At 34.7% G+C, this 15000-nt stretch overlaps 2 protein-coding genes across 2 annotated transcripts in view; one reads left to right on the top strand and one right to left on the bottom strand.

The window, feature by feature from the left end:
* Nucleotides 1–8503, bottom strand: part of LOC127941899 (prolactin receptor-like) — an 11593-nt gene extending 3090 nt beyond the window's left edge. The window contains exons 1-8 of the mRNA XM_052537351.1: nt 8407–8503; nt 7330–7462; nt 5333–5502; nt 3631–3797; nt 2763–2904; nt 1696–1792; nt 965–1034; nt 1–394 (exon numbers count right to left, since the gene is read on the bottom strand). The exon at nt 1–394 is cut by the window's left edge and continues 3090 nt beyond it. Of these exons, the coding sequence (XP_052393311.1) occupies nt 1–394; nt 965–1034; nt 1696–1792; nt 2763–2904; nt 3631–3797; nt 5333–5502; nt 7330–7462; nt 8407–8470 (1237 nt within the window). The 5' untranslated portion in view covers nt 8471–8503. The remainder of the gene's footprint in view (nt 395–964; nt 1035–1695; nt 1793–2762; nt 2905–3630; nt 3798–5332; nt 5503–7329; nt 7463–8406) is intronic.
* Nucleotides 1–15000, top strand: part of LOC127941903 (coiled-coil domain-containing protein 74B-like) — a 267944-nt gene that overhangs the window by 133602 nt on the left and 119342 nt on the right. The gene's annotated exons all lie outside the window — the stretch shown is intronic.

The following is a 15000-nucleotide window of genomic DNA, read 5'->3' as shown; positions in this document are numbered from 1 at the left end:
GAGACGAAAACACAACAGGCCAGGTCTTCACACGTCCATCAGAGAACTCTGGAGAACCAGGTTCAAGACCCTGGCATTCACTGCTTTCAGTTGAAGCCCAGCTTGTTTCTCCATGCTGGCTGTACTGATGTTGATCGCTTCTGCTCCCTTCCCGTCCCACCATGCACTTCTCCAAAAGCAGAGTGCGACTGTCGCAGCTTCCACGGCCCGAGTCGCAGTCTGACGGGCTTTTGGACTTCATGCAGTCCTCTGATAGATCTTTACTATCCAAAACCAATTCTTGCTCCTCATTGTCATACACCTCTAGGTACTCCACCAGTAAGTCATCGTAATCAATGGTTGGGGGGAAACCTTGGATCACCAGAGAATTGAAAACTTCCTCTGACTTTCCGCTCTGTAAAAAAGCAAGAAAAGCAAGTGAGATAACTTTCTCAAAAATGCAATTAAATGTGGCATGAGGGAAGATATCAAGACCTTTATAAAACTGAAAACTGTCATCATTTACTAACACTCAAGTTGTCCGAAACCTTTATGAGTTTCTTTATTCTGCTGAACACCAAGGAAGATATTTTGATGAATGTTGGAATGTTTGGAGGATACTATTCTTTCAATACTATGGAAGTCAATGGCTACCAGCAACTGTGTGGTTAACAACATTCTTCAAAATATCTTCTTTTGTGTTCGACAGAAGAAAGAAACTCATACAGGTTTGGCATAACTTGAGGGCAAGTAAATGATGAGGGAATTTTCATTTTTGGGTGAACTATGGGGTGTCCAGTTTATTACTGTGTAGCTGCTTTGATGTAATCTGTATTAAATAAATACTGTATAAATAAATGGTTGCATAACATAATACTTAATATTTTGAAATTAGGCAGTCTACCTTAAAGCTAACCTGATAAATTTTAAAGTTTACTTGAACACAGGCCTTTTTTTCGAGGCGCATGAGTGATTTTTTTATTACCTTGAGCAATTGTTTGTCGAATCCTTTGATTTTTGGTCCAGGAACAGGAGGCAGCAAACAAAGCTTCACACTGAATACAAATATAAAAATCAGAATAAGATTGAAAAAGTTTTTTCAAAGGTTAAATAAACCGTTTAATGATATTTTTTAAATGATATTTTCTTGAGGTGTTTGGGAGTTAATTAGTAATTTGTCATTAATTCTATGTCACTGCACAGTTAAGATTAATGTCTTTCAACATGTTATCCTGCTTGATCATAATATAAGCACTATGGATACTGAAAAGGGACTTATCTAGAATACGGAACAAAAGCTTCCACGTGTCCCGACAGGATTAAAAGATTAATTTTGGATCCTGTTCGTCCTTGTACTGTTGAAAATGCCTCACGTTATTTGACAATGTAATTAGTCTGTCTTTGTCTATTTAAATCTGTGCTGAGAGAAGCTGGCCTAAAAACTACATATGAGAGTAAAGTGTGGTACTGCAAGATCTGAATCAATCCTCTGAAGGCAGTTTAATCCTGCATAACAAGTATTCATCAGCAAAAACAAAGAGGCAAATACAGCCTATATATAAATGGTCTTTACATTTGCCAATGATGGTTATAAGATGGTAAGATGATATAGAATAAAATGCAAAACCTTACATTTAAAATCAAAAGTAAAATACAATCAATACATTTTTTAAAAAACAAATCATTTTAGGAAACATTTTAGGCTCAAAGACGTACCTGTTTCGTTTCACATTTAGAGTCCAGGTGAGGATGAGGACGATGAAGACAGAGAATATCGTGATCATGATCCACAGTGAACGTTCTCTGGGTATATCTACATATCGCAAACACAAAATCAGGAAATGGTGATTAATAGAGTGCATCTCTACTGCAATTTGTTTTTCCACTTATCATATATATAAAAAAAATGATAAACAGTAGGTAAAATTGGGTCACTGCATTTAAAAATAACACACTCTCAAAATAAACAAGTTTGGACATCGTGTTTTTTTAAAAAAAATGCTTTGAGCTGGAAAAATCTCTGACTCATTTTGCTCTATTTCATTTTTGCCACTGTTAAGTGCAACTCCCACCGGGCCTGGCTTTCCACGGAAGCTCCCGGGCAACTGAGGCCCAGCCAGAGCTGCGGCTCAAAAACGTGCACTGCTGAAATTGTGCTATCTGAGCTAGCTGAGGATGAGTTCATAACTCCTTGGAGAAAACTGAAGGCCTGTTAGTATTCCCTCTAGAATTGTCTGAGCTTCTAGATACATATGTGAAGAGCAGATTTGTTCTCAGGCTCGGCAGAAGACCATGGAGACACAGATTGTGGTCCTGAAATGGCTCTCTGCTAGACGATAATTAAATAGGCTTCATGCATGCCTCAACCTGCTGGACTAGAAATGTTTTGCTTTTCCTACATGTGTCTAAACTGAGCACATATTTTCAGACATGACGATTTTTTGGATCACTCCTGGTGCACGTTTTATACGATTACGATTCTTTTATATCTAAAGGTTCAAAAGTCTGATAACTGAAAATTTGGGATAACATATGTCAATTAAACCAGAAACTGTTATGCTGGTAATATAATTTAATAATAATTAAATTATGACAACTTATTATAATAAATGGTTTAACTGCATTAAATATGAGTAAAAATGCGTTTATAAAAATATTATATATTGTATTTCCCCCCCAAATATTATTACAAATATTATTGAATTTTTTAATTTGGTAATTCCCCTGAAAATATTTATTATGACCAAGTTTGCATTTACGACTAAAGAAAAATAAAGACTTACAGTCTGGCATTTTGACGTAGGTGGTTTGGGTCCACTCACTCCAGAACCCGTGATCAGGTTTACATCGCACCTGCACCATGAACTCTTTATCAGGGTGAAGACTGAACACATTGTAGTACTTCTGCATGCCAGCATCATATTCCTACAGTGAGATAAAGAGAGCATAAGCTACCACTGAAACACTTTTTATAATGTAAGTCTCATTGATCAATATGAAGATACAAAATATACGCTTCAATTTGTATGAATTCAGATCCAAGTAGATTTTACTTAAATATTTATCTAGTCCGCATTTAAACTGAAGACGGATGCATCATCAGCAATAATCATCAGTTACATATGTTGTCTCGGTTCATGAGCCAATACTACTGCTCTCAGTTTATTCTGTTACTAGGCAATCATTATTGTTCATGCCTCTGTGTTACTGAAGTGCAGCCTTTAGGGTGAAAAATCTGGTTTGATCTAGTCACTGTTGTTCTGCACATCTAGCCTCCCTCAGGTTTCTGCAGACTAATGAAGACATAAACCTAGACTGGGACAGTCAATGATTAAACTGCTCAGTCTAACTTGCCCTTAGCATTGCATTCATTTAAGATCTCGGATAAAGTCACAAACAAACAACAGCTACTTTGAACTATTTTCTAACTTGTTGGCTCAGCTTTTAGCATGTTGGTTCGACAATGCTAATCCATAACACCAAGCATGTGAAGTATATTGTGAAGATGTCCAACTGTATTCTAGATGTCTGAACAGGGTAGCAAAAGTCCATCTCAATATTATCTAGACTTCAATCTAGTTAAACTGCTACAGACGTAACTGATAATCAAACATTTTCTAAAGACACAAAGATTAGTTTTTTTAAACCCACCTCCCATTCTTTATCTTTTTTTTGTTTGACTCGTAGCTGGTACTGTAGTGTGATCCACCCTGAGCGAGTGTCTGCGGTCCGGGGTTTCTCCCAGGACACTCTCACGAACGGACCCTGGTCTTCATCAACCACGACTGCTGTCACGTTCTCTGGAGTGTTTGGTTGAACTGTGGGTGAAAAGGAGAGCTCAGAAAGTCCATTATAAAAATATACAACAGTTAAAACTACCGCTCACTCACTTTAACACAACTATTCTGATTTGTAGTAATATTTTTATCAGAACATTTGAATTTGAGCGTGTAAAAAAATCCTTAAACAGTAATATTGTCAAATATTGAAATAACCGGTTTCTAATACATTTTAATATTTAATTTATTCCTGTGATGCAAAACTGAAATTACATCATTATTCCAGTCTTAAGTATCACATAAACGTTCAAAAATCAATCTAATATTCAGTTTTGCTGTTCAAGAAAGTCTTAGCATCATGTAAATAGTTGTGCAGTCGTGATACGCATACACGATTTTTTGCTAAACATAAAGTTCAGAAGAACGGCATCTGTTTGAAACAACATACTGTCCTTTTTGATCAATTAAATGTGCCAATGCTGAATAAATTAAGTATTAATAATAATAAAAAAGACTAATTTTTCTCACATTTTTATACATTTTTAAAGTAAAAAAAAGAAGAAGAAGAAGAAAATTCCGTCGTGTTTTTGACCCTAATGTTTTCAAACCTGTATATTGTTCTTTCTTCCATGGAACGTGTCATATTTTGTTGAATGTTTATGCTTTTCCATAGAGTATAATAAAAATGCACAGTAACCAGGGTCTGTCAAATTCCAAAAAAAGTGCACCATATGACTCTTGCAGTTTAAAGCAAGCCTTTTAAAGCCATATAGCTTTGTATGAGGAAAAGACTGAACTATAAGTCACTACTCTCCACTGTAGCAATCAAATCTGATTTGCTTATATTGCAAACATGTTTTGGTCTTGACAGCCCCTATAGTTCTTTTTTGGTGAACTATGGATTTAACACTCTGTAAATTCAGCACAAAACTAGTTTTTTTTTTTCCAGTTTGAGGGTGGGAAACTATAGTTGACACCTAATAAGGTCAAACTAAGTGACCTTTACACGCATACTTGCTGAAGAAGCAAAAAAGAAAGAACAGAAAAGTGTGCTTCGTATTGCAAATGAATGTTTCGCCCCTTCAGCATAAATAAAAACATCAGTTAAAGATTAGTCTCAGTTATAGTTGTACATATGAGTTAATGATAATATGGCGTTGCACTGAATGAACAAAACGTCAGATCAAAGGACCATGACCTTTCAAACTGTTCGGGATAAAACTAAAATTGCTAGTAAAAGTAAACAATGACGATCTTCTTAATTTTTAAACTGCCTTATGGCGTAATGCAGTTGAGAGCATGTGACCGACGATATTTTAAGACCCAAAGGACCAAATAATGTTCTTTTGCAACAGTGATCCCATAAAGCAGCAGTAACATTCCTTTTACTGATGGATCCACTGCAGTAAAGTCTGTACCTGTAGTCTATTATGTGCTAATTCACAAAATTATAAACGAATGACACATTATCCAGGAATATAAGGTGAGAGTAGTGGAAAAAGAGAAATACAGAGAAGGGATGATAGAGTACAAATTATATGTGCAAATTAATTGTTGGAAACTCATTAGCATACCTATATAGGCCACATCCACCTCCACAGGGTCTGAGATGTTCTTTCCCAGGGCATTGGTGGCCACCACAGTGATGTTGTAGTTGACCCAAAGCGATGTGTCGTTTTTGTTGAAGAAACACGAGTTGTCGCCCGCCGTTCTGTAATCTGGGCACTCGTAGATCGTTTCCGAGCTGCATATGAGACAAATAATTTATGATATAATTATGTCTGCACTGAGAGCTCCTGTCGTCAAGTCAAATTCCTTGAGTGTAAACATACTTGGTAAAAAAGCTGATGTAAAATTAACGTTTTTGATCAGGTTCCCCTGGTAAAATTAACATATTAGGGGCTAAAAATCATGTCATTGGGTTCACTTAAATCGACGGACATGAAAAGCAAACTGCAGCAACAGTGGTTAGAGAGGAAGTCGTGGCCTAGTGGTTAGAGAGTTTGACTCCTAACCCTAGGGTTGTGGGTTTGAATCTCGGTCCGGCAATACCACGACTGAGCGTGGCACCTTGAGCAAGGCACTGAACCCCCAACAGCTCCCCGGGTGCTGCAGCATGAATGGCTGTCCATTACTCCGGTTGTGTGTTCACAGTGTGTGTGTTTTCACTGCTCTGTGTGTGTGCACTTTGGATGGGTTAAATGTAGAGCACGGATTCTGAGTATGGGTCACCATACTTGGCTGAATGTCACTTCACTTTAGTGTTAAAGAAGCCTATTTCCATGGGAAAACTGTGGACTTGGCAACACTACTTCTGATTCTGATATCAACAGAAAGATGTACAATTACACAAATTAGACAATTACAAAAAAAAAAAAAAAAAAAAAATCCTGCTAGTTTGTGACAATTTATAACCAAAGTCTAAAGGTTGCAGTCTTAAACAGAAAAACTATATTTTGGTCATAAATATGGCAACATCAATACTAATCATACTGATATCATAAAAATATTAATCAGTGCATTTATTATGTTTGGGCCAAAAAGAAACTGAGTTTAATTGCGTTTAGTCCATGTCTAGTGGCTTTGATGCTAATCTGTAAAAAAATATTTAGCAGCACAACTTTATTTTTTTTGCACATTAAATCATGTGCATGTTAAGCTGCTGCAAATTCAGCTTTGCTTCACAGGAATATTTGCATTTTAAAATATACTGAAATAGAAAAGAGTTTTCTAATAATATTTAATATTATTACTGTTTTTACTGTATTGTGATAAATGCAGATTTGGTGAGTGTAAGAGACTTCTTAAAAAAAAAAGTAAACCTTCTGAACAGTAGTATATATACTAGTGTACTCCTTAAAATTCACAAAATATACTTTTTTGTTGCTTTTTTATATATGCAATTAATATGCAATTTATATGCAATTAAAATATAATATATATAAAATATCATTCTTTTTTTATGGCCCCAAAATATTGATGTTTCATTATGATGGTGAAAATGAAGGTTCAGCCAGTGTTTGTCAATAAAGAAAAGAAAATTTGCTCTTTAACCCCCCCCCACTAATATCACTATTTATTCATTGCAGCCTTGAAATATCCCAACTCAGCACATCCAACTCAGTTGGACCAACTGTATTAAAATTAATTCTATGAACTCCCCTCGGTGCAGTATTACACGGTATTAGATATGATGTTTGTGTACAGTACTTGCTGAATCTCAGTCTGTAATGTTGGCAAAACACTTCATTGCTGTAACGAGGATCCGCTCTGATGAAAATCTGAGGAGTTATTGGACAGGGTGTGTGGGCATGTGTGTGTATTGGCTGGAGGTAAGTCATGTGTGCGTTTCTGATTATTTCACATACTTGCTCAGAAAAAGAGGGAAATAAACACATGGCAGAAAAAAAAACCTTTAAAATGCTTATTACTGGAGGAAAGGACAAAACACAGCAAGACTTTTGAAACCTCATTAGGAGCCAAAGAAAAGAGTAAGGACAAGCATTAAAATACTACTCTCAAGACAATAAAGAACGGCTCTAGAAAGGGAACAAGTAGAAGAGAGACTGACTTTTCTAGACGGTAGTAGAGGGCGTAGGTTGTGGGAAGACCTCCATCATCTCCAGGTTCCCACCAGCATGTGAAGGTCTCCTTCTCTGGAGAGCGACAGCTTGTGAGTCTGGGTTTGCCTGGCGCACTGACACCTATGGACGCATATCGTGCCCATTTAGAGTACATTATTGAATTCAACATCATGTTACATTAACATCTTGTAAAATAGGTATTTTTCTGTTTGAAACATACACATTTTATATGTAAAGTTTCACATTGAATTTATTGAGAATAATTTGTTTAATTTGTGTTTTCTTTTAAGTACCATGTAAATACTATGTAAATAATATGGCAATCATTCAGTTCCATTATATATATCAATGCATCACAACGTGAGAATCAGATCCAAAATTTTACATAGTTTTAAATAGTGAGGATGATATCAACTTAAAGGAACACTCCACTATTTTTGAAAATAGGCTCATTTTCCAACTTTCCTAGAGTTAAACAGTTGAGTTTTACTGTTTTCGAATCCATTCAGACGATCTCCGGGTCTGGTGGTAGCACTTTTAGCTTCAAAGTCATTTATGTACACAACCATTTAAAAGTTTGTGGGTCAGTTAGATTTTTAAATAACCAAAGCTGCATTTATTTGATGAAAAATACAATAAAAACAGCAATATTGTGAAAGACTATTAAAAAAAAAATAAATAACACCTATTTTAATATATGTTCAAATGTAATTTATTCCTGCGATGTAAAAGCTGAATTGTCAGCATCATTCCCTCAGTCTTCAGTGTCACACGATCCTTCAGAAATCATTCTAGTATGCTGAATTGCTGCTTGATATTTCTGTAAAAACTGATACATTATTTGATTAATAAAAACAGCATTTATATGAAATAGAATTTTTTTAAAATGTCTTTACTGTTATTTTCATCAATTTAATGCTGAATAAAGGTGTTAACTTTTTTTTTTAAACGTTACTGACCCCTAACTTTTGAACGGTGTTGAACAGTAAATTAAGTTTGTCAGGTTGTACTGCTAGCTTCATAAGAAACATACAGTAACATTAATCCTTACACTTGCTGCTCACCTGCTGCTTGTGATATTAATTTGGCAATAAAGCTCAAAATCAGCACAGCACCAGAGTTCCTCATCGTCCCTGATGGTTTCTGAAATCCTTAGATCTGTTAGTGAGAGACAAGAGTGGAAAAGTGAGATATTACATCTGTATGGTTTCCACTGACATAATGAACCCAATAATTCTTTATCAGATGGGGAAATTATTGTAAAATACAAAACATATCTTTCACAAATAAAGATTTCAAGCACATTAAAAATGAACGACTACATATTAAAACTGAAGAGAGTAGAAACAGTAACCGTAACTGATTCACATATTCATGAACCTTTTGTGTTCAGTATCAACATAAGATACTGTATATAGTATGAAGAACCACTACAATGAAGCAAACACCAAACTCACTAAAAAAACTTTCGTTGTCACTTGAAAATAACAGCTCCTTAAACCAGAGCAGTCAAATAAACCACTCCTGATATTTTAGGAATTTTACAAATATGATCCAAAAACAATTGCAGTTCTATCTCAAATCAAATCAAATGTTTTCTGAATTAGCATTCGTCGGATTTAAAAAAATAAAAATAAAATTAAGGTCAGATTTTATCATTTCTGTTTGTGTTGAAATATGCTTCCTTATCTGTACATCAAACTGAAGACATAACATTTTATACTTGTACTTATGACAGAGGAGGCACTTTCACAATAATCAAATGTGTCCTTGGTCACTCACTGGACATGCAGTAAACAATGCCTATCCATCACATCTGCACCTTTCAACACTTTCTCAATCATAGGTTCCTTTGGTACGTCTTATCAAAGAACAGTATGAATCATGACCTGTTTAATTTTAGAGAACAGAGCAATTCTGATCAGCCCAACTCATTTAGTTACTGTGAACTTGAAAGGAATCATCTATAATTTATGAGGTTTTGCAACCGACTGCTTGCCAGTTAAAAATATAGCGGTCATCAAACTGCCACGTTCTACATTTTTCCTGGCCAAAGCACCGTGTAAAAGAGCACTCCTAGTGTTGGAATTTTCCCACTAGTTTTATGGGTAATATCTGAATGTTTACAACTTTGAGGCAAAGGTTTTACACTGTGCTTTTTAACATCTCCTTTCAGACGAAATACTGTTATTGGCATACGTGAAAGTTCCAGAATGAATTGCTCAAGTCATAAAACAGACAGACAGATCCATGCTTCCAAAGAAAAGTTTAAAGGTCCATGGAAACAATTGAACTATCATCATGACAGACACACACAGCTAAACAAATTTCCAGTTTTTAAGCTTTTAAATAGGAAACAAAATATAATTTACTGATACTGGCAAAATTTGACAGAGAATTTTCTGGAAACTAAATAGCCACGAATACTGCACTAACAGCCATTTGTTTTCATTAGCATTTAGCCTTGAGAATGAATTCAAACTGTGCCAAACAAGCATGTGAGCACAAGCTAATCAATTAATTAAATTTTTATTTTTGTCATGCAGGCTGTTTTCTCACTTAAAGTATCAGTTTCTGACACTTTACGATATTACCAGTGTATACATTATATTCCAATACATTTGGCATCTGACTCCTCCGCAGAATCGGCTTAATCTCTAACATTAATCTGATGACAAAAATAAGCACTAAGCACATGGAAAGCATGATATTAGGACCACAGATTGACATCGACGTAAACATTACAGATAGAAAATGAGAGGAATAGAGAGAGAGAGAGAGCATAGAACTTCTATTTCCCCTTGTGAACAGGGTGGCATCACAGATTAAAAAAAGGGGGGAAAAAATCTTCTCCAGCTGGCATATACTCCATATCTGATTACGTAAGAGATTATATCATCATAACAGAAAGACTCAGTCAAACTGTGTTGGGCTTCATTCTCCAGTGCAATGCAAAGTGGAATAGTGCATGACACTGACCTGACACAAGCTAGCAGCCCTATGGAGCCTCAATGAGTTCAACGAGCATGAAGATTGAAGGAGGCAATGGGATTGTTGCTTTCCACCATGAATGGTTCAATAAACCTACAACTCAAATATGCACTTCTGAAAAATCATCTGTTGGCTTGGGATGGATTGGTATACAGTATTTGAACAATTTCTGCATCAGTTTCATATGGAGTCCCAAAAAGGACATGGTGATGAAAAAAAAAAAAATCTTGAAAAACAACAGGGTTCCTCTGACAAAATTTTGGTTCTCTCACAAAACATTTGCGTTTCTGCAAGAAACTTTGCATTTTCTCAAAAAACTTTGGCGTTTCCCCTTAGAAATGTTGCACTTTCTCACAAAACAGTTGCATTCTACAAAGCCTTGAAAGTAAATTGTGCACAAGAAATAATAATTAATTGATTGAATTAAATGATTCCATGCACACTGCAAGGCTTTTGAGAATGTCTCTATTACCCATTCCCAACTTAAAATAAAAAATAAAGTGTCTCTGTCCATAACATAATAGCGGCAACAGGTTTAAGAGGATGTGTCCTGACATTAATTCTATTATAAGTTTTTAATTAAAGTTTCTCATGGGTTTCCCCTTTTTTGAATGAATGCACAAAAGCAATGAAATCTTTCCTCATGACTAATTTGTTTTTAATATCACATATCTCTTTATGGGCTCTGTAGTCCCAGAATAAGGATCTCCAAAACTACATTCAACACTGAATGTTAATTTATTGCTCAGGTGGTTCCAAACCTGTATGACTTTCTTTCATCTTTAAAGCACAAAAAATATATTTTGAGGAATGTTTCAAATGATTTTGTCCATAAAATGAAAGTTGCTAGGGTCCAAAACAACACTGGTCCCTTCAACTTTTTCATTAAAAAATACGAAGACATCTTTAAAAATATCTTTTTTTTTTATTTCACAGAAGAAAGACACAGTGAAAGGTTTCTAAACATTTCAACACTCTCTCTTTCTGCTCACTTTTTAATATCCACATCCTGCTTTACTTGAAATTAAACATCTCTCAGAGGCCTGTCTCCACCCCACTGTGTCTGTCCCAGCCCTGTTACTCTAGTTTCAGCTTGTTCCCCTCACATTTAGGATTCTCTTTTGTCATCTGTCAGTCAGCCAAAACCATCTATAAAAGCCAAAGCATCCAAAGTATCTGTTGAATCTAGGGTTGGTTTTTGACTTAGCTATGATTTTACGGTGTGAAGGAAAGAAACTAAACTTTTCTCTCAACCTGCCTGATCCCTATAGTCAGATGAGGCGAATGAGATCTGTCTAATATCAACTGTGGTCAGCATTAAATACCATTCAGTACCAAGGACAGCAGCAGGACAGCTGCCCAAAACCCTAAGAACATCAAGTCTAAAATACTACCAAGACCACCCAGAAATTGTTTATTTTTTAAACAAAATTACTATTTTTTTTATACTAAGAATTCATTTTTGTAATAATTATAATAATAATAATAAAAATAATTCAATGGGATACTCTGAATTCACTCACTAAACCCTCTATAAGACGAACACATATTAAACAGAAAGAAAAGGAGAAAACAATTGTATATATATATATATATATATATATATATATATATATATATGTATGTATATATATATATATATATATATATATATGTATATATATATATATGTATATATATATATGTATATATATATATATATATATATGTATATATATATATATATATATATATATATATATATATATATGTATATATATATATATATATATATATATATATATATATATATATGTATATATATATATATATATATATATATATATATATATATGTATATATATATATGTATATATATATATATATATATATATATATATATATATATATATATATATATATATATATATATATATATATATATATACACTAACTGTCCTTTAACTGTCATCTAATTCGTTTTGTTTATTAACCTTAATTGGCAATCAATCAGTAAAGCTATAGAGGTGTGCGGATTGCTGACCCTGTAATCTTCAAAGCAGAATCCTGGACCAAGTTTAATACAGTAATGAGACAGCACAACACAAACAGGCATATCTGGCTGCAATGTGTATATCATTGTTGCTCTTCAAGTTATTTTTGCCAAGAAATGAAGTAGCGATAATGGCCTGAAGCAAAGGTAGCAACCCAGAAGTAATCTTGCATTGATTTATTGACTAGAATAATGCACTTAATGCTTGTTCATTGGCAAACAAATGCTGCACCCTGGACTGTTGCAGAAAAGTCACTGACAATCAGTGAACCCAGCTGGCTTGTAACTTTGTCATGTAAAATGAAAATTCAGACACGGTGGTGCCTGCGGTGAGGGTAAACACAATATTAATATCATCTCCTTCGAAGCAGTACAGCAGCCATTTGTTTATCGTGTGTGTGCTCCTGATGGCCTTATCCACTCTTGATTTTAAGAATGTTCCTTTTGATCTGATAATTGGCATTAGAAGACTTCCCTCCTACTGTTTACAGCTATCTTACATAACTTCCAAGGGGGTGGGTAAGCTGCTAAGCCGGGTGAACGGTTGCAAGCAGGGGCTTGTCGACAAGTCGGCACGTATCTAAAGATTATCCAGCAATACACTCTCTCTCTCACCCACCCTCCACTCTTCTTTGCCATTTCTGTCCCCTATAATTCCATATAGACCTCTGAGAGGTCTTGCTGGCATTAGGAGTTAATGTTGTCAGGTTAAAGCTATGAAAAGATCTAGGAGGATTACCTGACCTAATGTTGCTCCATCATTATACTTATAGAAGGTTTTACATTTGCACTGTGAATTGCGAGAATTAAACTATGCTAATGGGTGTTAACAATATGTCACCCTGGACTACATAACCAGTCATGAAATTTAGATGTATACAACATGATCTTTACCTAAAAAAATTCTAAAATTCTATAATTTTGACCAGACTAGAGATTTTTGTGTGTCATAGTCATAGTATTGTCACAGATCAGTGAGGTTATATGGGTGGCTTCAGCACATATCAACGTTTTCCAATTAGTTAATTATATTTACCATTTAACCTACAGTATCACTCAACACAGCTGTTCAGTCATAAGATGACATGGTGGTAGTAGCCATGGCAACATTTTTCGCTTCTACCCTGGACCTCTCTGGACCAGGAGAGGTTGTGAATCATTATTTGTCAGCAGTGCATTAGAGCCCTTATTATGAGAAGAGAACATAGCTGTATGTTTGCTTCAGGAAATGCACAGTTATATTCAATTAAACCTATAATGTTTCAATTTGTATGCGTATTAAAAGTATTTGAGTCAAAAAGATTGTACTGTAGACAGAAACAAGAAAGTAAGAGTGAAAGAATGAAAAACTATTAGAATTCTCTGTTTAGATCTTGCAATTCTGTTTTGATCTGTTTTGTTTCTGCCAATAAATGATATATATATATATATGTATATGTATATGTATATGTATAGATAGATAGATAGATAGATAGATAGATAGATAGATAGATAGATAGACAGATAGATAGATATCCGCTCCTTTTTAATAGTTACATTCAATTTTAATAGTGTAGATAAAGAATACACTGCATAATTTTCCCACTTATTATGCATCAACTTGCCTGATGTGAACATAAAATATATATTTTTTAATTTTATTTCAGAATTGTAAGATTTTTTTTTCCATGATTGAAACAATCTTCCACAGATTTGGTTCTAAATTGTAAAAATAGTTTTTTAAAAGTTGTAAATACAGGTCATTGGAGCACATACTATTTCAATGTTTTTACTTAAAAATGTCATATTTAATTCATTATGTTAAATTATGTTACTTGCCAATTCTTTGTAATTAATTTTGAAACTTACTAGCAATTTCTCAGTGAAAACTGCATCAACATACACCCTTTTTTTTCAGTGTACATAGGGCATGTTGTCACATGCCAAACGTCAGTCCAAGAAAGACAATTAAATATTTCCTAGAAAAGGTACCATCTGTTTAGATATTATCCAGAATTTAGTGGAAAACAAATAGCAGGAATCAACTGTCAAAGTTGCTCTGAAATAGAAACTTTCACGGTCGATTAACGCTTTTTTTCTGACAGTTCAGACATTTGTCTTCATGAGTCTTCAGCGTGTTGTTGTTTCAAATACTGTTTTCCAGCCCCCGCAGCAAAACTCTGCAGCAGTTGCACAATACAGTCTATTACCATCCAGCACAAGCCAGATCCAGCCCACCTCCTCAGAGGTGTAGATTTGCACTAGTAAGTGACAGACCTGAAAGGTGATCGGCCATGAGCCAAATCCAGACTAACGTTAGGGATTAGGATCATTACATCTTTGACGGGTGGACCTGTGTCTTTGGGGACATATCTAGTCTATGTGGGCGGTGATAACTGCGTTAGGCTAATCAACACAAATCTCTAAAGTAGTCCTTCGTCATTCAGGTATAATCAGAACACAATGAAGATGTAAACTCAAGATGAATTACATGATTTACTCATTGGTTTACAAGTTTGCAGCAATAAAATAACAGGCTTGTCTTTACTGAATTGCCTTTTTCTTAAAGGGATAGTTATGGAAACTTGTTTCCAATTTACTTTTTTCACATCACTTTTTCCTCAGAACTGTGAGATATAAACTCAGAATTCTTAAT

Source organism: Carassius gibelio, chromosome A21, assembly GCF_023724105.1.
Source record: "Carassius gibelio isolate Cgi1373 ecotype wild population from Czech Republic chromosome A21, carGib1.2-hapl.c, whole genome shotgun sequence".
In the NCBI taxonomy this organism is placed as follows: Eukaryota; Metazoa; Chordata; class Actinopteri; order Cypriniformes; family Cyprinidae; genus Carassius; species Carassius gibelio.
This window is presented reverse-complemented; position numbering and strand designations above follow the sequence as displayed.